The following is a 27,726-nucleotide window of genomic DNA, read 5'->3' as shown; positions in this document are numbered from 1 at the left end:
TCATCATCATTACCCGAGTCATTATCATCATACTCAAAATCTTGCGCTAAGACAAGAAGATTAACCCTTGTATTTCGATTCGTGAAAACATCCTGAGTCCCCTCCACCATGTTCGTATAAAAGGGTATGTTGGTAGCATTATAAATCACCGTCAACCCCTGATCCTCAAAGGCTTCCAAACGTGCATTAGTTCTCCTAGCAGCCACATAGTCCGAGCTATGACAAAACTCAGAAAAATGACCCACCAGACCACATTTCTTACAGAACATAAAGACTCCTTCATAGCAGAAATAAATCCAGAGAGGGTCATCTTGACCTTGAACAAAGCACCCTGGGATTAACGGTTTAGAAAGTTTTGAAAATGTGTAAAATTTCTCTCTGCTTTCAGTTTCCTCGTCGGAAACCTATCTATTCCGATCAAAACCCTAACACCTAACCTCAGACGATGTTTCCGATTCCATCTGTTCGTCTAAACTCACACTTCGATTACGTAAATCATCGATCAAATCTTCAAATTGGGGAAATTTTTTGGTAATTGTAACATCCAATCACTTGTTAGATTAAAATTAGTTCTAATTGTGTTTGAGTTCGGTATATTAGGGTTTCATCGGAGCTGATTCTCTCTCCTCCAAATCGCTCAACTCCAGTCAACATTTTGGGAAACTTCTAATGTCAACACCACCATCACCACCCGAACCTCGCAATCAACTAATCTGGTAAATGTTACTGTAATTTGCTACTTGTGTTGTGGAATTATCATCTTTTATTGTTTGTTATCTGTTAGTTGATTCATTGTACTGAATAGTGAATATGTAGGTTAATTTTAATGTGATGTAAGTTTACAGAAAATTGAGTTAATTTTGATTGGTTTTAACTTTGTTAGAATTTTGTATGGCTTTCAATATTCTAATTTGTTTTGTGATCTGATATTTTTCCTGAGTTGATGTTATGGGTTAAGGCTTTAACTATCTAATGTTGTTTAGGCATTTAGGAATAGAAAGACATTTATGAATTGGTTGGATGACTTTGGAGAGGATTTTAGCAAGTTAGTATCTGTTTTGATGATCATGCAAGAGTATTAGTTGATTTCTTTAGTTTAATTATTTTATTGTTTCCGTCAAGTTCTTTTATCTTTATTTTCTTAATCTCATATTTTTGTTTCTTATATGCTTACTTTAATAGTTTTATTTAACTGTTTTATATATTTGCTTATTGATTTTAATTATGCTTTGTTTAATTGATTTGATTAGTTTAACTTTAATTATGCGTGAGTAGTTTCTTTCTAGGGTTGTGGGGATCCATGATTAATATGAAGGGGTAATTTATTGTTGTTGATTGTCAATGCTAGATTAATTTCCTATTGATTGATTTAATGCTCTATGACTAGATTAGCGCTGGTCTTTTATGTATGAGTTTAGCAATATTGATTCGAGATTCGAGAGATGAGAATTGATATTTAGGCTTAGTTTCAATAGGCAGTTTAATTTATAAATGGTTAAGTCGAGATTCGAGCTAGAGATGATATTTAATACCGGTAGATTAATTATGTGATTGTAATACGTAGCGAAAGCCCTTTATGATCTGGTTAATTGATGTATTGATGATTGATTATTATGTTTTACCCTGAAATATTATTTATTGGTGAACCTATGCTCTAGGTTTTTTTATTCATTGATTTTCTTTATTCTTACTCTTCCCTACTTTTACTCTTCGTAGTTTAGTTTCCCTTCGATTATAATATTTTGATTACTTAATAATTTAGATTATAATAATTAATTAGGAATAGAAAGACTTGTTTCCCTGTGGATTTGACCCTACTTCCCTATCTACTTTAGTTAGAGGACTTAGGTAATACTTTTGATTAGGTGATACGACTTTAGCCTGTCAAAATTTGGCGCCATTGCCAAGGAAACTGTTTTATTTTTATTTCTGATTAATTTTTTAGTCTAGATTATTATTTTTTTTAATATTTTTTTTTATTTTTTTTCGTCTTATAGAACGTAAGTTCTTTGGGACAAATTCTCAAATTTATTTGTTTAGTACAGATCAAGAATAAGAGATGACTGCACCACCACCACCTCCTCTTGTTCGCAAGCTTAGCGATTATTCGCAGCCATCCCTGACAGATTTTCCACATCTTGCTCCCACACCTAATCTCGATGGAGTGCAATTCGAGATCAAGCCCTAGTTTATCATGATGATCGAAAGAAAGCAATTCAGTGGAGCTAAGGGTGAAAACCCTAATCTTCACATTGCAGATTTCTGTCAATATTGCAATACTATTAGGCAAGATGGGGTCACACAAGACCAAATCAGGGAGTTTCTTTTTCCCTTTTCTTTATGTGATAAAGCTAAATTGTGGTATAATGGATTGAATAGAACTTCACTTGGTATTATTGACTAGGAAACTCTTGCTTTGAATTTCTATAATAAATATTACCCTGTAGAGAGGACAACTTTGTTAAGGAGTGCAATCCAAAAATTTTCCCAAGAAGCTGATGAAAGTTTATATGAAGCTTGGGAAAGATTTAAGGATTTGCAGAGATAATGTCCCCATCATAAACTAGCACAGTGGCAGATAATCCAAGCCTTCTACAACGGGATTGGATAGAATTCAAGAATGATTTTGGACTCTGCAGCTAACGGAAGATTTATGAATTTGGATGAGAATATAGCGAGAAATGTTGTCGAAGAGATGGCTATTCATAATTCCCAATATGGGAATCCTAGAGGGTTTGCAAACAAGGGAAAACACCAAGTCGATTCTATATCCTTTTTGCAAACACAATTGACTTCTATTAGCCAAAAACTAGACAGTATTAATAATTCTAATTCATCTTCCGTTACATATGTTTCTGCTATTGGTACTAACTCTACAATAGTTTGTGAAAATTGTGGTCTTATAAGTCATTGGACACATGACTGTAGGAGTTCAATTGAGAAGATTAATTCTTTTCAAACCTATAAGCAAATTAGTCCATACTCTAACACCTACAATACAGGGTTGAAAAATAACCAAAATATGTCGTACAATAGTACGAATATGCTTAACCCTCCACCACAGGTACAACAACCACAACAGAGGTACTACCAACCTCCACATCAGAGACCACAACAGGTTGTTACTCCTCCATTTGATTCTGGCATCTCTGAAATCAAAACGATGTTAGCCAATATGCAAAAGTAGATGTAAAAGAGATGCGCAATTTGACTCATTAATAGCACATAATAAAATAATTAATACTCATATTGCGCAACTTTTCTCTACTCTGCAAACTCGTCAGCAGGGAGCCCTACCATCACAGCCAGTTAAAGTAATAGAATATGCAAATGCAATTACTCTGAGGAGTGGTTCACACTATGATGAGCCTCTTATGCACAAAGATAATGAACCTGTTACAACAAAAATTGCTAATCTTGATTCTGTTAAACCAAACAATGTTGTTAGTAGCCCTGCAGGGCTACAGGGTAAAACTAACTTTTCTGATAATTCTTTGCAGGATAAACCCCAGGATAAGAGTGGAGATGTGCAGGGTCTTGCTATCAAACTTCCATTCCCTAATAGACATTTAAAGAGTAAGTTAGATAAGCAATTTGGTAAGTTTCTGGAGGTTGTGAAGAATTTGTAGGTAACAGTTCCTTTCACAGATTTAATTACTCAAGTTTCTGCATATTCTAAATTCATGAAAGAAATTTTGACTAGAAAAAAATCTATTAGTGAGGTAGATACGGTTGCTTTTACTATAGAATGTAGTGCTATATTACATAATAAATCTCCACCTAAACTAAAAGATCTAGGTAGTTTTTCTATTCCATGTCATATTGGTAATCTGATGATTGATAAAGCTTTATGTGATTTGGGTGCTAGTGTGAGTGTTATGCCATTATCTGTGAGTTCTAAATTAAATATGGGTAAATTAAAAGCTACCAATATTACTCTGCAAATGGCCGATCTTTCTGTAAAATACCCTTTAGGTGTTTTAGAAGATGTTCCTGTTAGAGTAGGTAAATTTTATATACCTGTTGATTTTATTGTTCTTGATATGGAGGAAGATTTGCAAATTCTGATTATTTTGGGTAGATCATTCCTTCATACTGCAGGGGCAATAATAGATGTCAAAAGTGGTAAACTTACATTATGTGTAGGGGATGATAATATCACTTTTAATTTAAATAATATCCCGAAAAGCCCCATGTTAGAGGAAAAGTGTTTTAGTATTGGTGTGGTTGATGTAAATAATTTTTCTAATAAGCCCCAAGCTCCCGTTAGAGATCCCTTGGAGGCGGTATCTTGTGTTACATCTTCTGCAGGAAAAACTAGTACTTGGAAAGATGAAGTGGATGCTATAGAAAGAGCTCTAAATTGTGTAGGGCTCGGGTTTGAAGATGAACAAGTGGAGATTGAGAAACAAGTTGTAGAGTTTGAGCCCGTAGTGAAAGTTCCACCCGATCGAGTGATATTTGCTCAATCAAGGGCAAAAACGAAAAAAATCGAGTGTAGGAAGAAATTTCGTGCATCAAGTGGTGAAAAACCACCTGACCGTACCTTGGAGTCGGGCCCGATCGGGCTAAGCTTGCCCGATCAGGCGCGAGATCGTGGCAGCAAAACTGGCCAACTTCAAAACGCTGTAGCTTTTGCGTTTCTTAACGAAATTTTGTGTGTGACCTATCATTGGAAATCTCTTCAAGTCTTATTTCCAATGCAATTAGAATCACTGCATTATCATTTGTATATAAAAAGTTATGAGCAAAATAGTGAACATGACTCATTTTTGCCTCTACTCTTACTAACACTTTGTTTCTTTTTTGTCCAAAATTGTATCAAGGTGATGCATTGAAATGTTTGGGATGGTGGTGGATACGATTTTGATGATGAGGGGTAGTCACTTGGATTACTAGCTTCCCTTTAAGACAATGAGGACATTGTCTGATTTAGCTTGGGGGGATTTCGTGTATATATAGGTACTCTTTCTTTCCCTTTTCCTTTTATTTTCTTTGGTGTGTTTAGTTAGTTTCTTTGCTTTCTTAGTTTAGTTTTTATTTATTTCATAGTATATATTTTATTGCTTTTTAGTGTAGTTTTATTGCTTTCCTATATGAGAAAAATACAAAAAAAAAAAATTGAAATAAATAAAAAAAATCCAAAAATACGTTCCAATGAATTATGAATCATGCTTCCCTGTGCCCCTTGATGAAAATTTTTCAAAATTGTTTTGATTCTTGGTTATTGATGATAAATATTGTGGATTAGTTTATCATGATTTGATATTTGATTGCCTTACACTTTAACATGCGTCAATTTTGCCCAACTACTTGAGAATATAGTGTTTGACTAGTTGATTTGGTAAGGAATGTGTGTTAGTTCCTGGTATGTCAATGAATTGAGTATTGATTTGCAACTATGAGTAGTGTTTCATGGCTCACTATTATGCACATATGGAGGACGAAGGCGTTTATTCTATTAGGTGGCCTTCAGACGATATTAGATACATTTGTTCCCTTCTTGCTACCCATGTTGTTGGTTGTGCCCTTTTATTGTTTATTTAGCCAATTACAATCCTATATAAACCCCATTGGTTACTAGTCCCAAGCTTGGCTTGGGGGAGCTAATAGTTAGTGAGGTGAGGGAGTCGTGGTGTGCACATAATTTGCACAATGTGAAAAAAAGAAGAGTGATTGTTCTTTTGATATTGTGATTGGAAAAATGTTGACAATTTATGTTTCAAAGTTGAAAAAAATACCAATGTGAGATAAAAATAAAAAAAATTATTTAATGTTCAAATGTTCTAAATGAAGGTTGATCAAAAGAAAGAAAAAATAATGAGTTCAATGAAATATATTTCAAGTTTGAAAGTTAAAGTTTGTTATTACTCAAGTTCTATATTATTATATTTTTATGAGTGATTTATTGTAAGAGTTGAAAAATATTATTGTTATGATTTGAGTTGTTTTTGTTGAATTTTTGGCCCAATTTAGTATTTTGGCCATAACTTCCTCATTATTCATCGAAATTAGGCTTATAATATATCATTGGAAAGCCCTTTTTAAGCCTCGTCCAACTACACCATTATTGGACCCTTATCATGGAACAAACTAAATTGGACTAGTTATTTTCACAAACAGGGTACGAAAAGAAATATTTTCGAAAACAAAAAGGAATATTTTATTGAAACAATTGCATCACGAGACTCTTTCACATTTCACCTCATTCGATAATCAATGACGTGAAATATATTCATCACTATATTTGATTTTTGGGGAGACACAATCAGGTGTCTATATGTGCACATATGATGGGTGTCGATATCAAAGCCTGCTTAATCCTTTTGAAAGCCTCAAGACACACGTTAGTAAAATCAAATGGGGCATCCTTGAGTAAAAGCTGAGGATTCGTTTGGCATTGCTGTGATTTTCTTTTTTTGGTTTTTTGTTTTCTAAAAGTATATGATATGTGTCCCATAATGAATCAAAAATTATATAAAGTTATTAAAATTATGATAATTTTGAAAACTAACAACAGAAAAGTGGAAACACCTTTTTCTTGTTTCCTGTTTTTGGTTTTTGGTTTTCAAAAAAAAGGAAACTAAAAACCAAAACTGATGCCAAACAAGCCCTGAGTTAGTGGTTTAGCAATTTCAGAAAAATCTTTGATGAAGCGACGATAAAACCCCGCATGACCTAAGAAACTTCTAATCCCCTTTACACTAACTGGTGGAGGCAATTGCTCAATCACAAAAACTTTGGCTTTATATACTTGTATACCCTTATCAGATACAATATGACCAAAAGCTACTTCCTCAGTCACCATAAAGTGGCAATTTTCCCAATTTAAAACCAAATTGCATTCTTCACATCTTTTCAAAATTTTAGTGAGATTAACTAGAGATGCATCAAAAAAAGAACCATACACACTAAAATCATCCATAAAAACTTCCATGATAGACTCTATGAAATCAGAAAAGATACTCATCATGCAACGTTGAAAGGTAGCAGGGGCATTACACAAACCAAAGGGCATTCTACGATAAGCAAAAGTACCATAAGGGCATGTAAATGTAGTCTTATCATGATCTTCAGGGTGAATTAGAATTTAGAAATATCTCGAATACCCATCCAAATAGAAAAAGAAATTATGATTAGCTAACCTCTAAAGCATTTGATCAATAAAAGGGAGAGGGAAGTGATATTTCTTAGTGGCAATATTTAATCTACGGTAGTCAATGCACATACGCCACCCTGTTACAGTTCTAGTGGGAATTAATTCATTTTTATCATTTTTTATGACAGTTATCCCACCCTTTTTAGGAACCACCTGAACATGTCTTACCCACTTTGAGTCGGAAATGGGATAGATTATACCTGCATCAAGTAATTTCATAACCTCTTTTTTGACTACTTCTTGCATATTGGGGTTCAACCCTCTTTGGGGTTGAATGCATGGCTTATAGTTGTCCTCTAAGTTTATCCTATGCATACAAAAATCAGGGCTAATACCCTTGAGATCATCAATAATGCCCTATTGCCCTTTTGTGGGTTCGAAGAACCTCTAGAAATTGGGAAGTTTGTGGGTCATCAAGTGCAGTACTAATGATCATAGGGTATAATTTCTTCTCATCAAGAAAAACATATTTTAAATGAGAAGGGAGAGGTTTTAGTTCAGGTTTCTTGACCTCTACATGTTTTGATTCCTGAACTAATTTTACTACAGTCTTGCTCTCTATAGGATCAAGTTCTTTAATAGCGAGATCTTTTTCTAAGGCGTCCACCTCTTTACTCCAAATACATGCGTCACCTGTAGTAAATTCATCAGAAAGAACTTCCTCCAAGGGATCCCTTGCAAGAACCTATGGTAAGCTATCTTCACAAATAACATCCATCATATCAATCAAACAACAATTTTCTTCAAGCATAGGACCTTTCAAAACCTTACCTTAATTAAAAGTGATATTATCATCTATAACAGAAAGGGTTAGTTTTCCATTTTTTAACGTCAATTATGGCTCTTGTAGTGTGGAGAAAAGGCCTACCTAATATGATGGGAATTTGTGTATCCTCACCCATGTCTAAGATAATAAAATCTACAGGGATAAAAAATTTACCAACTTTGACAGGGACATCCTCTAGAATACCTAAGGGGTATTTAACAGAACGGTCTACCATCTGTAAAGTAATGTTAGTAACTTTTAAATCACCCATATTAAGTTTAGAACACACAGACAATGGCATAACACTAACACTAGCACCCAAATCACGTAATGCTTTATCAATGAAGACATTACCAATATGACAAGAGATAGAAAAACTGCTAGGATCCTTTAATTTAGGAGGGGATTTATTTTGTAATAAATCACTGCATTCCTCTGTAAGAGCTACAGTTTCTAACTCATCAAAGGCCCTTTTCCTAGTTAAAATATCTTTCACAAATTTAGCGTATGCAAAAACCTGAGTGATTAAATCTGTGAAAGGAATTGTTACCTGCAAATTTTTCACAACCTCCAAGAACTTACCAAATTGCTTACCAAACTTACTCTTCAAATGTATATTTAGGAATGGAAGTTTGGTGACTGGGCCCTGCACATCTCCACCCTTGTCCAGATATTTACCCTGCGAAGAAACATTAGAAGAATTAGTTTTCTCTTGTAGCCCTGCAGGGTTAGTAACATTAGCATTTGGTACAAGGGAATCATGATTAGCAATTGTTGTTGTAATGGGTTTGATAGGTTGTCGTACACCTGTCAAAAATAATTTCCTAACAAAACTAACTAATAATGTAGTAGGGTAAGTAGGGTCAAATCCACAGATAGATGACTATTCAATCTAGCTTTCAAGGTATGGAGAAACTAAACAATGTTGCGAAATTGGGATAAAAATATAGTCTAAATTAAAAGAGGGAAAAAATAATAAATAAAAAGACCTAGGAACACGTTATGGTTCACCATGTTTATAGTTCTAAATCTATCAAATATCAATAACAATTCAATCAATCAATTATCTAGAGCAATTGCTAAGCCTACGATCGGGTCTTAACGCTCTCAATTCAACATATGTAGTTCGGTCGCTAACATAATCAGAATTGCTAATTGTAGGTAAACCTCTAAAAGTAAGATCTTTTGATTCAAACTCTTATTAACAATAATTAATCAAACAATTGATCAGGTTGCAAGATTAACAATAAAACACTATCAATTAGAGAAATCAATAATCAAAATATTAAAATTATCAATCAAGATTCATAATATAAACATGGATTCCCAAACCCTAGAAATAAACTACTCTAGCATGAAATAAATAATAAAAACTAGATCTAAGGAAGAAAACATAATTAAAAGCAAGAAAATAGAAATAAAATACCTTATTGAATAAAATTAATAAACTCAAGAACAATCCATGGAGAATCCATGGAATTGCTCATGAGAGAAACTAGGGCTAAGAAAACGAGCGTAAAAATGGCCTAAGGGAAAAATAATAATCCCTTGAAGTATTTATAAACTTCTTAAATCTTATCTAAAACTAATTAAAGAAAAGAAATAAGAAAATATAAATTACATAAGTTGCAATGCTATTGGGCGATAGATGATGACGTGGCATAAAACCGTAAGTGAGGTCGAGGGATCGATACAAGTTATATGTGCAGCGATAATGCTTCGTGGGCTTCTTTGGCTGCTCGGCAGAACCTGCGAGCGCAGGCACAGCCTGCGGGCTGGCAGTAGCACCTGCTGGTGTCGAGTGGTCGCGGGATAGGGGCGCAACAATTATCCCGCGGGTGGCTGACTGCATCACTCAGATTCAAACCCCTATAACTTCTATTCTAGGAATCTTCTTGGAACGTGTGACCTGTAATTGGAAATCTCTTCAAGTCTAGTTTCTAAAGCAACTTGAATCGCTTCAATCCGATTTGTAAAACTCAAGTTATGATCAAAAGAGTGGACAAAGGTCAGTTTTGACACTTTGTAAACAATCGTTTAACTTCGTTACTAACTCAAATTTGATTCCCGGAAGGTGCATAGCGACCCTTATGAATTATATATTCATTCCTCGTGCATATAAATCTCAAAATAATATTGCACAAACATATATCCTTCATTGAACAACCTCAATTCATCGACTTTTCATCCTTTCATTGTCCGATTCTTCCAAAACCACTTCGAAAGCGTCCAAATAGTTATAGAAACTACCTGAAACATTAAGAAAAATACAAACAAAGCGTAATAGAGCACAAAAAGGACAACTTATGCAATTGCGGCCTTAAAAGCGATAAAAGACTCAAAAAGCAACTATAAAACTAGCATAATTGTGCCTATAAACTCTATATAAATGTGATTTATCAGGGTTCATCATCTTTGGGCACAGAAGGCCCATCATAGTGAACCACTTCTTAGAGTAAGTGCATTAGTATGATCCGTAGGGTGGATTGGTTGCGATGGTAGGGCTCCCAGCTGACGGGTTTGTAAGGTAGATGAAATCTGCGCAATTTGATTATTCATAATTTTATAATGAGCTAGGATAAAATCAATTTGTGCATCCCTACTCTCCATGTGATTTTGCATATTTGATAGCATCGCTCTAATTTCTGACAAAGTAGGGTCAGAAGATGGAGGGGTTTATGATTAGGTTTTCTGTCTAAAGTTAGGATGATAATATTTCTGCTGTGGTGGTTGTTGTTGCTGTAGTTGTTGTGGAGGTGGAGGATTTTGCACATTGGTACTCTGGTAGGAAAGATATGAATGGTTCCGAAGGCCAAGATTATAAGTGTTGGAGTATAGGTTATTTTGCCTATAGGTTTGGAAGGAATTAACTTGCTCCATGGAACTCTTACAACCTTGCTCCCAATGTCTAACAATTCCACAATTTTCACAAAAAACATCATTAGAATTATTAACAGCAGAAACATTAGCTATAGAAGTAGGAATAGCAGTACTAATATTATCTAATTTCTGGCTAATAGAAGTTAATTGAGCTTGCAAAAAAGATACTGAATCGACACTATGTTTGCCTTTGTTTGCAAAGCCTCTAGGATTCCCATATTGGGAATTATAAGTTGCCATCTCTTCGATAACCTGACCTGCATTTTCTAAATTTAGATTCATAAATCTACCATTAGCTGCATAATCTTAAATTGTTCTGGATGAATTTCCAATTCAATTATAAAAGGCTTGGCTCAACTGCCACTGTGCTAAATTATGATGGGGGCACTCTCTCTGCAGATCCTTGAATCTTTCCCAAGCCTCATATAGAGTTTTGTCTAGCTTTTGGGAAAAGTTTGAATTGCACTCCTCATTAAAGCTTTCCTTTCTGCAGGGTAATATTTATTAGAAATTCAAAGCAAGATTTTCCCAGTCAGTAATACCAAGTGAAGTTCTATTCAATCCATTATACCACAATTTAGCTTTACCACATAAAGAAAAGGGGAAAAGAATATCCCTGATTTGGTCTTGCGTGACCCCAGCTTGCCTAATGGTATTGCAATACTGACAGAAATCTTCAATATGAAGATTAGGGTCTTCACCCTTAGCTCCACTGAATTGCTTTCTTTCAGTCATCGTGATAAACTGGGGCTTGATCTCGAATTGCACTCCCTCAAGATCTGGTGTAGGAGTATGATGTGGAAAATCCGTCAGGGACGGCTGTGAATAATCGCTAAGCTTGTGAGGTGGAGGAGGTGGTGGATTCGCCATCTCTGATTCTGATTCTAAAGAAACTTCTGAATCACTAGAATAAAATGGGGGTTCCAAAGGTGTATTACCCTCGGAAGTAGCTCGTACCTGTCGGAAAAGATTCTTCTGTCTATGAAAAGATCGTTCAATTTCAGGATCGAATGGAATGTAACCTGATCTAGAACCCCTTGGCATAAACACAGACTTAAACGAACAAATATGAGGAATTTTTCTCAAAGAACTTGTGTTCTCTGAGACGAGAGAAAATAATTTAGACTACAAAAACGATTAGAAATAAAAATAAAACCATATCCCTAGCAACGGCGCCAAATTTTGACAGGATAAAGTCGTATCTCCTTATCAAAAGAATTACCTAAGTCCTCTAACTAAAGTAGATAGGGAAGTAGGTCCAACCATTGGGAGACAAGTCAATTTATTCCTAATTAATTAAAATAATCTAAATTATTAAGTTACCAATTTATTGTTGTACAAAGAATTAAACTAAGGAGATTAAAGTAGAGAGAAATCAAATAATTAATAAAAGCCAAGGGTATAGGTTCACCAATAAATAATATTCCAGGGTAAAACGCAATAATCAATCATCAATGCATTAATTAATCAGATCATAAATGGCTTTCGCTACGTATTACAATCACAGAATTAATCTAGCGGCATTAAATCGCATCTCTCAATTCTTAACTTAACCAGTTATAAATTAACCTACATATTGAAACAAAGCTTGGCCTAAACATCAATTCTCATATTTCGAATCTCGAATCAATATTGCATAACTCATACAATTAAACCTGGCCAAATCTAATTACATAGAATTTAATCAATCAATAGGAAATTAATCAAGCATTGACAATTAACAATAATAAATTACCCCTTCATATTATTTATGGATTCCCATAATCCTAGAAAATAATATACTCACACATAATTAAATCTGAACTAATCAAAGCCATTAAACAAAACATGATGAACTAAAGAAAATAAATTACTGAAATTAAAAGGGAAGAAATCGTTACCAAAATTAATAGAAATAATAAATTGTATAAAAGCCAAGAGTTGTAGAGAGAGAAAACAAGAGAGAAGCCTAAGCTTAAGCGAGAATTTAGCTAATGAAAGAAAGGCAATTGTATCAAACTATATAAAAGGTAATTATACAAAACATAAAAATCCTAATTAGAAACTAAGTAAAAGAACGTCGGAAATCGCCTCCCAAAACATGAGCCCGATCGGGTGCCATCTTGCCCGGTCAGGAGCGCCTTTTTCTTCAAGGGACGTCTCTTGCGGTGCGGCTAAGCTTCTTTGTTCTTCCGCCCCACCCGGTTAGGCACGCCTCAGGGCAAGGGCTGCCCGATTGGGCGGACTTACTTGGGCATTGGCTATGCTTCTCGTTTAGGCTTTAATTCTTAGCCCAATCCGGATTTCCTCTTTGGGGTTTGATAACTCGGTCCAATGCCTAGTTTCCTTCTAAGTTGAGCCCTTAATCACCGGTTTGATGACTCTAACCGGCCTTGGGCTATGAAAGATGGTCAATATCTTCTAAGGCTCGCATTAGCTCCAATAACTCCGGGAAAATGCTCTAAATCTGTAATTTCCTACAAAACACTACCAAAACTACGGGAACACTAGAAAACACATATTAGGAATAAAAGTTGCTCTAAAGAGCCAAAAATACTCTTAATTATGACCAAGGGACGGGGGTAAAGCATTATATATAATAGACATATTAGGGTGTAACCTTAACGGGTCAATCGTTGTTGCCTGCCTATCATTGTCCCTTAATTCATGGTTGCCTTTTATGATTCGTGAACGGTTTACAAGTTCTTTAAAAACTTGTTGGCGACTCCCTATTTTCCTTGTCCCTAATCGCATATGTCAATTCCCACTTCTTATGAGTCTCTAGCATATTCACAACATGCTTAACGCAGGCGCGCTTCGAACAATGCCTACACAAGAGGATTGTTTTTTTATATAAAAAAAAGTACATAGGAATATCATTGTAATGTATTATTAGTTGACCAATATCACTAGTAGAAAATACTAGAAGGGAAGCGGTTCAAACCCCCTAATGGGAAGCGGTTTTGAACCGCTCCGGCTTAGGGAGCTTCTCATTGCCTAGAACCGCTTCTCATTTAAATGGTAATGGGAAGCGGTTTTGGCGCCAAACCGCTTCCCATAATGCCTAAATTTATTTATTTTTCACTTAAATTAAACTACAAACAATTAACATATGCATAAACATTATTTTTATTAATCAAATGATGTAATATTATATTTTTATAAAGACAAAAAAATTGTAATTTGAAAAAATACTTAAATTAAAATACAAACAATTAACATATGTATAAAAAAATACAGCATTTTCCTCGAAAAAAAAGAAAATAATAATAATAAAAAAAAAAAACATCCAAAACCAGCCACGTGCAACCGCCACCAGCCACGTGCAATTCGTCCACCAAACACCAACATTCACCCACCAAAACCAACCCCCTTATATCGTATCACCACCACCACCACCAAGCACCTTTAACCAACCTTTAGATTTTTTTTTTAAAAAAAAAAAAAAACCATCTTACCCACCACGACCTCCACCCAAACCAGATCCGAGGCCACCTGAAACAAACCAAAACAACCACACATCACCGTAAAATAAAATAAAAAACCTTAAAAAAAGGAACATACCTTAAAATCCACCAAAACCCCAATTTTGGCTTGAAATTATGGTTTTAAAGGTCAAATTCGACCATGAAAAACTCTAGATCTAGGGTTTTCATGGTCAAATTTGACCTAAAAACCTAGAAATCCATGGTGGTGCTTGCATTTGTCGGTGTTTGTGGTGGTGGTCGGCGTTTGTGGTGGTTAGAAGAGAGAAGGAGATCGAAGAAGAGGAAAAGAAGAGGAAAGATAAGGAGATCAAAGAAGAGGAAAAGAAGAGGAAGAGAAGAGGAAGGAGATCGAAGAAGAGGAAAGAGAAGGAGAACGAGAGAGATGAAGAGGAGAGATAAAGCACTTAGAGAAGAGAGAAGAGAGGAGAGAGAAAGAGAATAAGAAAATAAAGGGAGAGAGAATATAAGGGGCGGCTACTAGCTGTACAATATTAGTTTTAGGGTTTTTTTTAAAAGGGAAGCGATTCACTATTCAAACCGCTTCCAATTAGAATATTTGGAAGCAGTTCACTCATAAACCGCTTTCCATTTGTATGTTCCTCTCTTTTTTTTTGGCGGGTTTTTGAGGGTTTTTGGAAGCGAAATTCAATAACCGCTTTCTATTTGAGGCTTCCCAATTGATCGTTTCTACTAGTGTATAAATGTAATGTATTATTAGTCAAATTCAATAATTGAAAAAGTGAAATTATTAAGAATTATTGGTTAAAAAATATCAATAATTCAAAACTTATCCTCTTAAGTTAATACTAATGTGTAACAATGCCAGTGCAGAATGATATTTAATTAAATAATTTAAGCCATTTTGTATGTTTAAAACATTCAATATTTACACTCTATAAGTTTGATACTAATTTCACGACATTGATTCTTAATTTTTTTTTTTTTGTGATATATTATTTGTAATAATATCCTAGCCAATTACTTGAATAAGCTTTTAGTAAATTTATATACACTAAGGGTCTATTCTGATTTACGTACTGAACTAAACTGAACTAAACTGAAATGAATTGTTTATGAGAGAAGGAAATTAGGAATTGAACTAAATTAAAATTAAGCTGAAGAGAACAGGTCTTAACCCTTTATTTTAGAAGACAATGTAAAAAATTAAAGATATTTAGATATTTAAAGTGGACTACTATCTCGCCCATTGACTTATATAGTAGAAAATATGTGAGGAACATGAGTCTGGGTTAAAATACTTTTAAATTAAACAATCTCAGCAAATTTGCAATTGATATCCAATTAATTAGAAACAACCAATTACTCACGAGATTCATTTTTTTAATATAAAAAAGTGAAAGTAGTATCATTGTAACGTTATTAATTGACCAATATAAATGTAATGTATTATTAGGGCTTGTTCTCATTGATTGAACTCAGCTGAACTAAACTGAACTGAATTGAATTGAACTGAACTGAGCTGAGCTGAACTGAACTGAAATGAATATTTTTTCAGAGAAGGAAATTAGGAGCTGAGCTGAATTGAACTGAACTGAATTGAATTTCAACGTATGAGAACATGCCCTTAGTCAAATTAATTAATTTGAAAGGTTACATAATTGAGAATAATATAATTTATTAAAATATCTCATAATTCAAAACATATCCCCTTATTAATACTTAATGTATAAGAATGCCAGCGCAGAATGACATATTAATAATTTAGGCCATACATTTGATATTTACAATGTATAATTAAGTTCTAATTTCACGATATTAATTCTTAATTTTACTATATTAGCAAAATAAAAAAAAAATCTTATGCAATTAAGAGTTGTTCGTTGCCATCTTTTGTTTCCAAATGTATTTTTCTGAAAACAAAAATAGAGAACTAGAAAAAAGTTGTTTAACTCAATTGGTAAGACTAATTTTTTTTTTTTTTTTTTTTTGTTCTTTATATCATATAACTTTAAAAAATTAAAATTATAGTATTACCGAATGAACCCTTAAATAAACTCTTTTAATTTCACAATATCACATAATTCTTTATTTAATTCAATATGTTATGTATTTGTTTTATTTGAATATTTTTTGTAAATGTCGTATTTTGTATGACTTTTTTTATTAATGAATTAATTTTATTGTTTTAAGAAATTATAATATTAATTTTCTCAAAGCCTATCGTTTTTTCCAAACAATTTAAGAAATAAATCGACAAAATCAATTATATAACCAAAACACATTATATTTTATAACTTTTAATATGATCATTCAATAATAATACACATTAAAAATAACAACAACAACAATAATAATTTTTTAAATTATCCAATTTTACCCCACCCTAAAGCCAAAAAATTACTACACGAAGCTGTATTTATTTTTAAATTAGAAAATCTCAACAAATCTGCACTTAATATCCAATAAATTAAAGCAGCCAATTACTCATGAGATTCATTTGTTTAATACTCCCTCCGTCCCCGATTGATAGTCACTTTTGTCATTTTAGGTAACTCAAAATGTTAGTCACATTTGTTTTTTTCAAGTACCATTAATATTATTTTTTTACCAAAATTCTCTAACATTTGCAAAAATATTTGTGCAAATTTAACTTTACCATGTAAATTTTATTTTCCCATGTACTTTAATTACTTTCTCTCTCTACTTTTTTGCACACCCAATGTAAATTTACTTTTTCAATGTATTTTATTTAATTCACCTTAATTCCCGTAATTTTTCTTCAAAAGTGACTATCAATCGGGGACGGAGGGAGTATAAAAAAGTAGTATTATTAGCTGACCAATATAAATGTAATAAATTATTAGTCAAACTCATTAATTAGAAAGGTTAAATTATTGGGAATTATTTATTAAAAAAATATCAATAATTCAAAACTTATCTTAACACTTAATGTATAAGAATGCCAGCGCAGAGTGACATAACTATAATTAAAGCTCTCTTTGTATGTTTAAACATCATCAGATATTTACAATGTAGAAATTAGAGTAACTCCAATGGTTGTAGTTAGGGACTTGCTTGCAATTTTTAAAAGTCTCTAGCTACTAGCTTGACCATTGGAGCTAAAAAATACAATTAGTTTAGCAAAGCAAATTAACTTGTCTAAGCCAATTTGGTTGACAAAAAAGTTTCCAAAATTATTGGAGATTAATATATTAAAATAATTAAATCTCTAGGGCTAATTGAGAAAGTCAAGCTTATTTAATTAGCAAGCTAGTAGCTAACCATTGGAGCACAAAATAGTTATAAAAAAAGTTAGCTTGAAATCATATGTGGCATGACAAGCTAATTGTTATTGATGTTGCTCTTATGTTCCGATTTCACGACACTAATTCGTAATATTACTATATTAGCTAAAAAAAAAATCTTAACCAATTAAGGGGTTTTTAATGTCGCTTTTTGTTTCCAATTTTGTATTTTTTGAAAACAAAAACCAAAAAGAGAAAACTAGAAAAGTAGTTTTACATTTTTATCGTCGGTTTTAAAATAACCAGAATTCAATTGGTAAGAATATTTTTTTTTTGTTCTTATATTTTATAACTTTTTTTATAAAAAAAAAGGCAAAAAAATTGAAAATTATAGTAATACTGAGCAAAATAAACTCTCAAATATCTTTTGTGAATGTAATATCCGTGTGACTTTTTCATTAATAAATTAATTTTATTGTTTTTAGAAAATATTAAATTTTTTCAAAGCCTATCCTTTTTTCCAATAAATTAAAGAAGTAAATTAACAAAATCAATTACATAACCAAACCACATCATTTTTTTACTTTTAAAAAAGATTTTTGTGATGATGCAATAATAATACACATTAATAAAAAAAAATTATATAATTTTATATTATCCAATTTTACCCAACCCTAATGCCCAAAATTACTATAAATTGGGTCATTTACTCCTCTTAATTTATCAATTCTCTCTCATTTTCTCTCACTAATAACTAGTAAAAATTAATTAAAGAGAAAAATAAAAGAAGAGAGAAATAGACAAGAGAGAAACAAACAGAGCGCCACTCCTTCTAAAACCCCTCTAAATCTCAAAATCATTTTCGAAAACAATGGAGTCAAACAACATCCCTATTTCAGGCTCACTCGAAAACACCGAAAGCGGTTCACCAACACCCATAAGCACCAATTTGCACTCTGTCCCATCGGCAACAATTCCTGCTAACAGAGGACTCACAACCGATGAGTCGAGTTCCAAGAATTTGGTGGGGTCGTCAAAGAGGAAGAGAGGAAGGCCAAAAAAGTACAACGATCTAGGGAATTCGCACCCTTCGTATGCCTCCAACAGCGGGATCTCTTCGCCACCTCCAAGAGCGGTGTCTCCGCCTCCTGGCTTTGAACCTAGGGGATCATTTGTGTTTGAGAAGCCCAAGAGAGCTCGAAGAGTTCCAGCTAATTCTTCTCAAATTAACTGGAACAATCAACCTTATTACCAGCCTGTTGTTTTAGGTGACGTTTTTTTTCTTGTTTATTTATTTTTTTCTTTCTTTTGATTTTTGCAGAATTTTTAAGGTTTTTTTATTAGTAGAGAAATAAATTAAAAAGAATATATTTTTTTTTCATTTTTTTGAGTTGATTACTTTATTTTAATTATTAAATATTTTTTTGACAGAATATATTTATTCAATGTTCTTGGTTGTTTTAAATTTTATTGTTTTTTTTACAAGTGTCTTTTGTCTTGTTTGCTTGACTAATACAGTATAAAAGCTTGAGCTCTAAATTTCATGACTTGGTTAATACTCCCTCCGTCCTTTATTGATAGTCTCTTATGGGCAATTTTCACGAGAATTAATAAAACATAAATAAGAAGTAGTAAAAGTACATTGAAATGGTAAATTTATATTAAGTATACAAAAAAGTATAGAGCGAAAATAATAAAAATACATAGAAAAGCAAAATTTACATTCGAAAAATTAAATTTGCACAAAAATTGTAGCAACTTTGGGAAATTTTAGTAAAAATTAATATCAATGATACTTGCAAAAAGCAAATAGGACTATTATTTTGGGACTTAAAATTGGTCATACGAGACTATCATCAATAAGGGACGGAAGGAGTAATAGAGTAATTTGTATGTGACATCGATCATTATGGTAATTTTTATTGTTACATTAATTATATTGTTTTTAAAATGAATTACTTCTTTTATCTTAAAAAAAATCTTTAATATTATTTTTTAGGACAAAATAAATCTGTAATTTTATTGTGCTAAATCACGAAAGTCAAACAATGGTCTTAATTTTAGAATTGAGATTAGATATCTTTACAATTTTAAGTAATTAAATAAATTCTAATAAATTAATCCGATTCTAGAAATCCTTTGTAATTGCAGTCTTACTATAATCATCATACGTACTACGGAGTATTTATATTTTCTTGATCTCGGTTGTTTATCATTAATGTCTAGAAAATGAAATTTTGGTTTTTTTTTTTAAAATGATTTTTTTTAAATGCATGATTAAATTATAAATTAATGATTTAAGAAAATTGACTTTTTGAAATTGTGTGGTAAAAGGAGGTGGAATCGCAAACAGAGAATGGATGCACTTCGGCATTCAAGTCATAACGTTAAAAGCTGGAGAGGTATTTTATAAATTTCTTGTTTAACTATACTTATTGTCAACTACATTCTTACACCTAATTAATTAATTTCATTTTTAAAAAAGAAAAACTATATAATAATAATAATAATAATAATAATAATAATAATAATAATAATAATAATAATAATAATAATAATAATAATAATAATAATAATGAATTTTTGCAAAAAAACCACCTTTTATATGCATTGTTTTTGTGAAAGAAACCACTTTTTTTTTTTTTTTTTTTTTTTTTTTTTTTTTTTTTTTTTTTTTTGCAAAGACACACCTTAATCAATTTTTTTTTTTTTGCAAAACCATACCTTTATGCCGGAAAATAGAGTCAAACCCTATTTTTCCCGGCGTCGACTACGCCATTCGCACCCACGAAACTGAGAGTGGAGGGGAGAAGAGTGGCTAGGGCTATAGAGGAGGGTTTAGGGTGGTCAACGTCGTTAAAGGGGTGAGTTTGTGGTGGTCAATGTCATGAAAAGGGTGGTTTTATGGGTGGGGCTTGGGAGGGAGGTGGTTTCGTAGGCGGGGCTTGGGAGAGAGGTGGTTTCGTGGGTAGATTGGGGTAGTCAACGCCGGAAAATGGGGTTAAACCTCATTTTCCGACATTAAGGTGTTGATTTGCAAAAAAAAAATGATATATATATATTGGTTTCTTGCAAAAAATTATTTATAAATGGTGGTTTTTTACAAAAAAAATTCTAATAATAATAATAAAATTATTACAGTTTCATACTTGCATTACACCTAATTGTAGCAGGAAGATGTAAATGTATAATTGGACATTTTTGTTGTAACATTTTATTTTATTTTGTTTTTTCTTTTCAGGATATAGCAGCTAAACTATTTTTAATTGGCTTGGCGGGGGGCCGATCAGTTTTTGTTTGCTCTGCTATTGGTGAAATCTCAAGTGTTAATATTCGCCAACCGGGAATTGCTGGTGGTGTCATTGGTTACGAGGTACTTATTAAGTGTATTTTAAAGTTATTATGCACAGAATTAATTACGTTGCCTCGTTGGTAGCTATTAAGTTGGGTTTTGAAATTGATTTGCATTGAATTAACACTCCGTGTGTTAAATCGACAACGGTATACATAAAAGTTGATGTGTTCAATATTTGATTGAAAAGAAGCGGACCGGATTGGAGGAAAGAGTGGGTGGTGTAATTTTACGAGTTATCGACTAAGGCCCCGTTCTTTAGAGTTGTTCTGTTTTGCCCTGTTCAAATCACCTCAAAAGAAATCTGCTCTGCTCTGCTCTATTTTCAGATAATAATTAATAATAACAACAATAATAATTAATATTCAATAATAATAATTAATATTGTATTGATGATAATAATTTATTATTTTGAATAATTATAATAATTATTAATATTAAAAATAATTTTTATAATTATTAATAATAATAATAATTAATATTTATTAATCATAATAATAATTAATAATAATAATTATCAATAATAATATTTAATAATATTATTAATTAATAATTTTTAATAATATTTAATAATATTATTAATTAATAATTTTTAATAGGTAGTAGTAATAATAGTATTAATGATAACGTTGAAATCTGCTCTGCTCTGCTCTGCTCTACTATCCTAAAATCTGCTTTGCTCTGCTCTGCTGAAATTTAATCTGCTTTGCTCTGTCCAGAAGCTCAAAAGAACAGGGCCCAAGGTTGTGATGATTTTAATTTGCAATCTTGAGATATTAAAATGATCTAAGAATTACAAAATGGTCATGTTTTGCCTTTGAAATATGTGTTTTACAAAGATTTTAGTGCTCATGTTTATGGTTTGGCCTTTGTGGGTGTTACGTTATACTTTCTCCGTTTCTATTTAGTTGATGCATTTGATTTAGACATATAGATTAAAGAGAGGAGAGAAAGAGTGAGAGAGAATGAAAAAGCAAGTGGGGTAGCTTGTAAATGCAAGGTAAAAAATTTACCCCAAAAGAAAACATGTCAACTAAAAAAAAAACTTCCTAAAAAGAAATACTCCCTCCGTCCCTAAATTACATTCATCTTTCTAGCATTTATTCCTCACATAATAGAGAGAAAGAGGAATGTAATTTAGGGACAGAGGGAGTACATGACAACTAAAAAGAAACGGAGGTAGTAAATAGTTAATTCATCGTATCATCAATTTGTTGTACGAGCAGTTTTCTGTGCATGCCATGAGGTGTTTTAACATGCTTGAGATTTTCCTCAAATAAATAAATTAAAAAAAAAACTACACATGCTTGCGATTTGACCGAATGTTTTATGGACTCTTATAATTATGACCCCAAATTAACTTGCTTCCGTTTGAAAAAAATATATATATATACAACAACAAGGATAAAAAAAATAATAATAAATAAAAGCTTTATACTTGTTACTTGTTTACATTAAGGGTAATTTCCAATGTTGTGTAGAGAATTTTAGCATGTATTCTACGAATACAGTAACAATGTAACATTGATCATATTTATGGGTCTATAATTTGATTAACTCAGCATTCTTCTATAGTATTGTACTAGAGGTGATCAACATCGGCACACCCTGTAAGAGCCGTAAATAGTCTAATAAAACATTTTTTTTAAAAAAAACCCGAATCCATCCCGAAAAAGCTCGTAACTATTTTGTGGGCTTCAGCACGTACAAGGCTTGGCAAAACCTTAAAATTGGGCTAAATGACTTTACTTTTCCCACTTTTATGTTGTATATTGGTGCTTTAGATCCATAGGATTAGGATATGCACTTATAAAATCTATTGAAATGGTAATTTTCTTATCTTAACAATCAACTTTGGTACAGGGTCGCTATCACTTAGTGACCTTAAATGGATCATATCAAACGAAAGAAGTTAATGGGGTCTCAACTACAACTGGTGGTATAACCGTCACTCTTGCTGGCGCTGATGGTAAATTAGTTGGTGGCTTGGTTGATCGCTTGCTTATTGCCGCAACCCCAATTCAAGTAAGTGTCATTTTTTCATACAATCTCGCCCATAAACAAACTAATTCTATTACTTAAAAAGGTTTACACAGGCCCGTAGATGAGGGTGTGCAAAGTGTGCTACTGCTCAGGGCCCCAAAAAATTAGAGGGCCCAATAACGTTGTAAGCTGGTTTTGATGGCCTAGAAATCAGTTTTTCAACTCTCTCACTTCCTAAAGTCACGCTCATTAAAACTCTACAAATTCTCAAATCTCAATTGCACAGTCATTATTTAATTTCTATATTTCATCTTCTTCCTTTAGTTTCTCATTAAATTTTATTTCTTTTCCAAAATATCAATTAAATTCTATACTTCCCCACTTTTCCATACAAGACTGTCATCAATTATATTTAGAAATTCCTAAAAAAAATCAAACTACTCTTATAATTGGTTTCATCTATACTACTCTGCAAATTGCAATTTGAAGTGAATTACGAGTAGTGGAGTGCCTTAAGTATGTTTTTTTTTTTTTTTCCTTTTCTTTTTTGGCAAAGTTGATTAATTTATTTTCTTCAGTATTTTCTAATCAAGCAACCACGATTCACGCATTCAACATTTCAACTTTCCCAATTCCCATTCAATCAATTCAACCTTCCATATTAATTTCTCCATGTTTCCAATTTCCTCCATAATTACATCAATCAACTTCTATGGAAAATTGTATTGCATATTTTCCCATTCAAGGAATTTCAACGGAAAAAAAAATAAACTCATTCAAGAAAACAATTTCAATATTCCGAATTTCTTGTATTCAAACGGTAATTATTTTCCCCTATATATGGGTTATCTTCCATTCAATCATCTTCATCCATCTAATCCCAATTGATACAATTATACTTTATACAAAATCAAAAACGAATTGAAGGGTTGAAGCAATTTTTTTTTTGCTTTTGAGGGGAATGAATTGAAGCAATTGAAGTCATCGATTTTTTGGCAAAGTTGATATTTCGGCCCTGCTAACTGCTGTGAATGAATCGTGTGTTGTGGTAAATTTCTGATTTTTGTTTTTAATTAATTCTGGGTTTGATAATTTCAATTGAAGCAATTTTTAGTTCAATTTTTTTTTTTTATATTTCGGCCCTGCTGACTGCTGTGAATGAATTGTGTTGTGGTAAATTTCTGATTTTTGTTTTTAATTAATTCTGGGTTTGATAATTTCAATTGAAGCAATTTTTAGTTCAATTTTTTTTTTTTATATTTCGGCCCTGCTGACTGCTGTGAATGAATTGTGTTGTGGTAAATTTCTGATTTTTGTTTTTAATTAATTCTGGGTTTGATAATTTCAATTCTCAATTGAAGCAATTTTTAGTTCATTTTTTTTTTTTTGATATTTCGGCACCTTCAGTTTCAATCATGGACTGCAGTCTGCAGAAGCCCACAAATCAGATCAACAGACCACAATTTGGAATTTGCTCATTACTTTGATTCAAGGCTCAAACATATTAACTGAGCGGCTGAAAATTTAAGCACACAAGGTTAACTTTAGGCTTTAGCAATCGATAGTATGGTTTATTTTACAGATTTTGCCTCTCCAACTGACTGCTGTGAATCAGTTAATGAATTGTGTGCTGTGAATGAATTGTGTGCCGTGAATCGGTGAATGAATGAATCTTCATTGTTATTTTTGATTTATTTGTTTTTAATGTCAATTGAAGCAATTTTTAATTTTTGATTTTGTTTATACTCTTCTGTATCTAACGCAATTTTATTTTTTGATTTTTGAAGGTCCAAATTGGTCGTATTCTTTTGAACAAAGATTGAGAATCAAAGTTATCGAGTAATTCGCCAATTTGTCCAATTGAATGAAATAAAGCTTCTGCTTTCCAGGTTTTTTCAATCCATATATATGATACTGTAATTTTTGTTTTTTTTTTTTTGCGATTTTGAGATTATGCCTCCTAGAAAGTATGAATCTGGGTCTCAAAAGCGTAACAAAAAGAGAAAATTGGAAGTGTTAATTAATTCTCAAAAAGGTTCTCTTGATAAATTCGTTATAATAGAACCTCAAGTTCCTCTTGTTGAGCCCGTTGATGATGTCCCTATTGAGAATAATAATGTTGATGTTGATGATATTAATAATGTTAATGTTGATGATATTAGTAATGTTAATGTTGATCTTGTTATTGATATGCCTATTGCGGAGAATGTTGATGATGTGGATTATATTTTGGATGATGTGCCTAGTGTTAATTGCAATGTTGACGATGTGCCTATTGAGAATGATAATAATGCTGAAAATATTGATGATATGCCTTCTGATAATGATAATGTTGATCACCGTGAAACTAGTTATGTGCCTAATATATATGATCCTAGAGTTTGGGATGGTCTTGATTCTAAAATGATTGATTTATTAGTGAAAAATGGTCCTAAAAGAGATAATTCTATTGTGAAAGGTCCTAAAGATAAATCTTCAAGACGATTTACGGCTAACTTGTATACTAGAGTTTTATCAAACGGTGAGAAATGTGATAGGGATTGGCTTGTTTATTCCAAAGAGCTTGATAGAGTTTATTGTTTTTGCTGTAAAATATTTAAAAAAGGGATGGGAAGAGGACAATTGACAAATGAAGGATTTTCAGATTGGGGGCATGTAGGCTTTAGACTTAAAGAGCATGAGACAAGCATAGATCATGTTAAGAATATGACTACTTGGTATGAGTTGCGTCTTAGGTTTCAAAAGAATCAAACTATTGATAAGACGGCTCAAATGCTAATTGAAAAAGAAAAAGACCATTGGAAGAAAGTAATGCAAAGAATTATTTCAATTGTCAAATTTCTTGCCAAACATAATCTAGCCTTTCGTGGTTCAAATGGGAAACTATACCAAAAAAGTAATGGTAATTTTTTGGGCTTGATTGAAATGTTGGCGGAGTTTGACCCAATCATTCAAGAACATGTCAACCGTATTACTAATAATGATAGTCACTTTCATTATTTAGGTCATACAATTCAAAACGAGTTAATACTTTTGCTTGGTTCTGCAATAAAAAATGAAATCATTAGAAAGATAAAGCAAGCAAAATATTTCTCGGTAATTCTTGATTGTACTCCCGATGTTAGCCATCAAGAGCAAATGTCATTGATATTAAGATATGTGAATGTCTCTACTTGTAATGTTTGCATTGAGGAATCTTTCTTAGGATTTTTGAATGTAAATGATACAACTGGCCAAGGGCTTTTTGATGTTTTACAAAATGAATTGAAAAATCTTGATCTTGATATAATGGATGTGCGAGGACAAGGCTATGATAATGGATCTAATATGAAAGGAAAACATCAAGGAGTTCAAAAGAAATTTTTGGATTTAAATTCTAATGCTTTTTATACTCCTTGTGGTTGTCATAGTTTAAACTTGACATTATGTGATATGGCTAACACATGTAGTAAAGCTAGAGACTTTTTTGGAGTCATCCAACGTATATATACAATTTTTACAGCTTCTACTAAGAGATGGCAAATCTTGAAAGACAATGTAAAAGGACTAACTGTTAAGTCTTTGTCATCTACTCGTTGGGAAAGTCGTGTTGAAAGTGTTAAGGCTATTAGATTTCAAATGTCAGATATACGAGAAGCTTTACTTCAAGTAGCCGATAGCAATGATAAGGATTACAATATAAAGAGTGAAGCTAAATCCTTAGCAAATAATGAGCTTGGTGATTTTGAGTTTTTAATTGCAATAGTAATTTGGTATGAAATACTATTTGCAATTAATTTAGTAAGCAAGCTATTACAATCAAAGGATATGCTTATTGATGTGGCTATAAAAAAAATAAGAGGGTTGATTTCTTTTTTTAAGGGGTATAGAGAAACTGGTTTTTATGATGCTTTGAGTAAGGCTAAGGAAATTGCTATTGAAATGGATATTGATCCTATATTTCCCCAAAAGCGTGAAATTAAAAGAAAAAAACATTTTGATGAGAATCCAAGCACTTCATCAAATGCTCCTCTATCTCCAGAAGAATCATTTAGAGTTGATTACTTTCTTTATATTGTTGACCAAGCTATTAGTTCTCTTTATAAAAGATTTGAGCAATTTGAGGAATATGAAAATATTTTTGGTTTCTTATTCACTCCTCAAAGGATGAAGTCATTGGATGATTTAAGTTTGAAATCCTCTTGTTTGAAATTTGAAAATGCACTTATGTCTAATGAAAAATCAGATATCGATGGGAATGAATTATTTGTGGAGTTGAAGTTGCTTAAAGAAATTTTGCACAATGACATAAAAGGACCTTTTGATATCTTGATATTTTTGAATGATGTGGGTTGTTTTCCTAATGCTACTATTGCATATAGAATTTTGTTGACTATTCCTGTGACAGTTGCAACTGCAGAAAGGAGTTTTTCAAAATTAAAGCTATTGAAGTCATATCTTCGTTCTACGATGCTACAAGAAAGACTTAATGGATTGGCGATGATAGCAATTGAGAATGATATTCTAGAGAAAGTGGAATATGAAGACTTGATTGATGATTTTGCCTCAAAGAGCGTTAGAAGAATGTCACTTTTCAAATAAATAGAAGATAATATTATTAATATAGCTTAAGTTGATATGAGCCTTGAGTTGTATTTAGTTACTATTATCAACATGAATAAAATATCCGAATTTAATTTTGCGTAATTGAATATGTCATTGTTATACGAAAGCATTTTTATTTTGCAATGTATATATAGGAAAATTGTGCATTATCAAAATTATAGATTAAAAAAATGTATAATTTTAACATTATTAAGGGCCCCTTTTTCGATTTGGAACAGGGCCCCCAAAATCAATGCTACGGCCCTGGGTTTACACAAATAACAAACTCTGAAACAACTAAATTTTCCAAAATGAATACCTATTTTAGA

General features: G+C 32.3%; 1 protein-coding gene and 2 non-coding genes across 3 annotated transcripts; 2 read left to right on the top strand and 1 right to left on the bottom strand.

Moving 5' to 3' along the window:
• Nucleotides 1-2,458: 2,458 nt before the first annotated feature.
• Nucleotides 2,459-2,565, bottom strand: LOC145625685 (small nucleolar RNA R71). The gene has a single exon (XR_014110594.1). It is a non-coding gene; the product is annotated as a small nucleolar RNA R71 (small nucleolar RNA).
• An 8,610-nt stretch (nucleotides 2,566-11,175) lies between these two features.
• On the top strand, nucleotides 11,176-11,285 carry LOC145625980 (small nucleolar RNA R71). Its single transcript, XR_014110869.1, has one exon. It is a non-coding gene; the product is annotated as a small nucleolar RNA R71 (small nucleolar RNA).
• An 11,489-nt stretch (nucleotides 11,286-22,774) lies between these two features.
• LOC145611426 (uncharacterized) lies at nucleotides 22,775-27,493 on the top strand. The gene is made up of 2 exons (XM_081666761.1): nucleotides 22,775-24,350; nucleotides 24,601-27,493. The coding sequence occupies exon 2, from the start codon at nucleotides 24,767-24,769 to the stop codon at nucleotides 27,392-27,394; it is 2,628 nt and encodes an 875-aa protein (XP_081522887.1). The 5' UTR covers nucleotides 22,775-24,350; nucleotides 24,601-24,766; the 3' UTR covers nucleotides 27,395-27,493.
• The last annotated feature ends 233 nt before the right edge of the window (nucleotides 27,494-27,726 follow it).

This window comes from Chenopodium album, chromosome 3, assembly GCF_948465745.1.
Source record: "Chenopodium album chromosome 3, dcCheAlbu1.1, whole genome shotgun sequence".
Lineage (NCBI taxonomy): Eukaryota > Viridiplantae > Streptophyta > Magnoliopsida > Caryophyllales > Amaranthaceae > Chenopodium > Chenopodium album.
The sequence above is the reverse complement of the archived record's forward strand: the minus strand, read 5'-3'. Positions and strand labels throughout refer to the sequence as shown.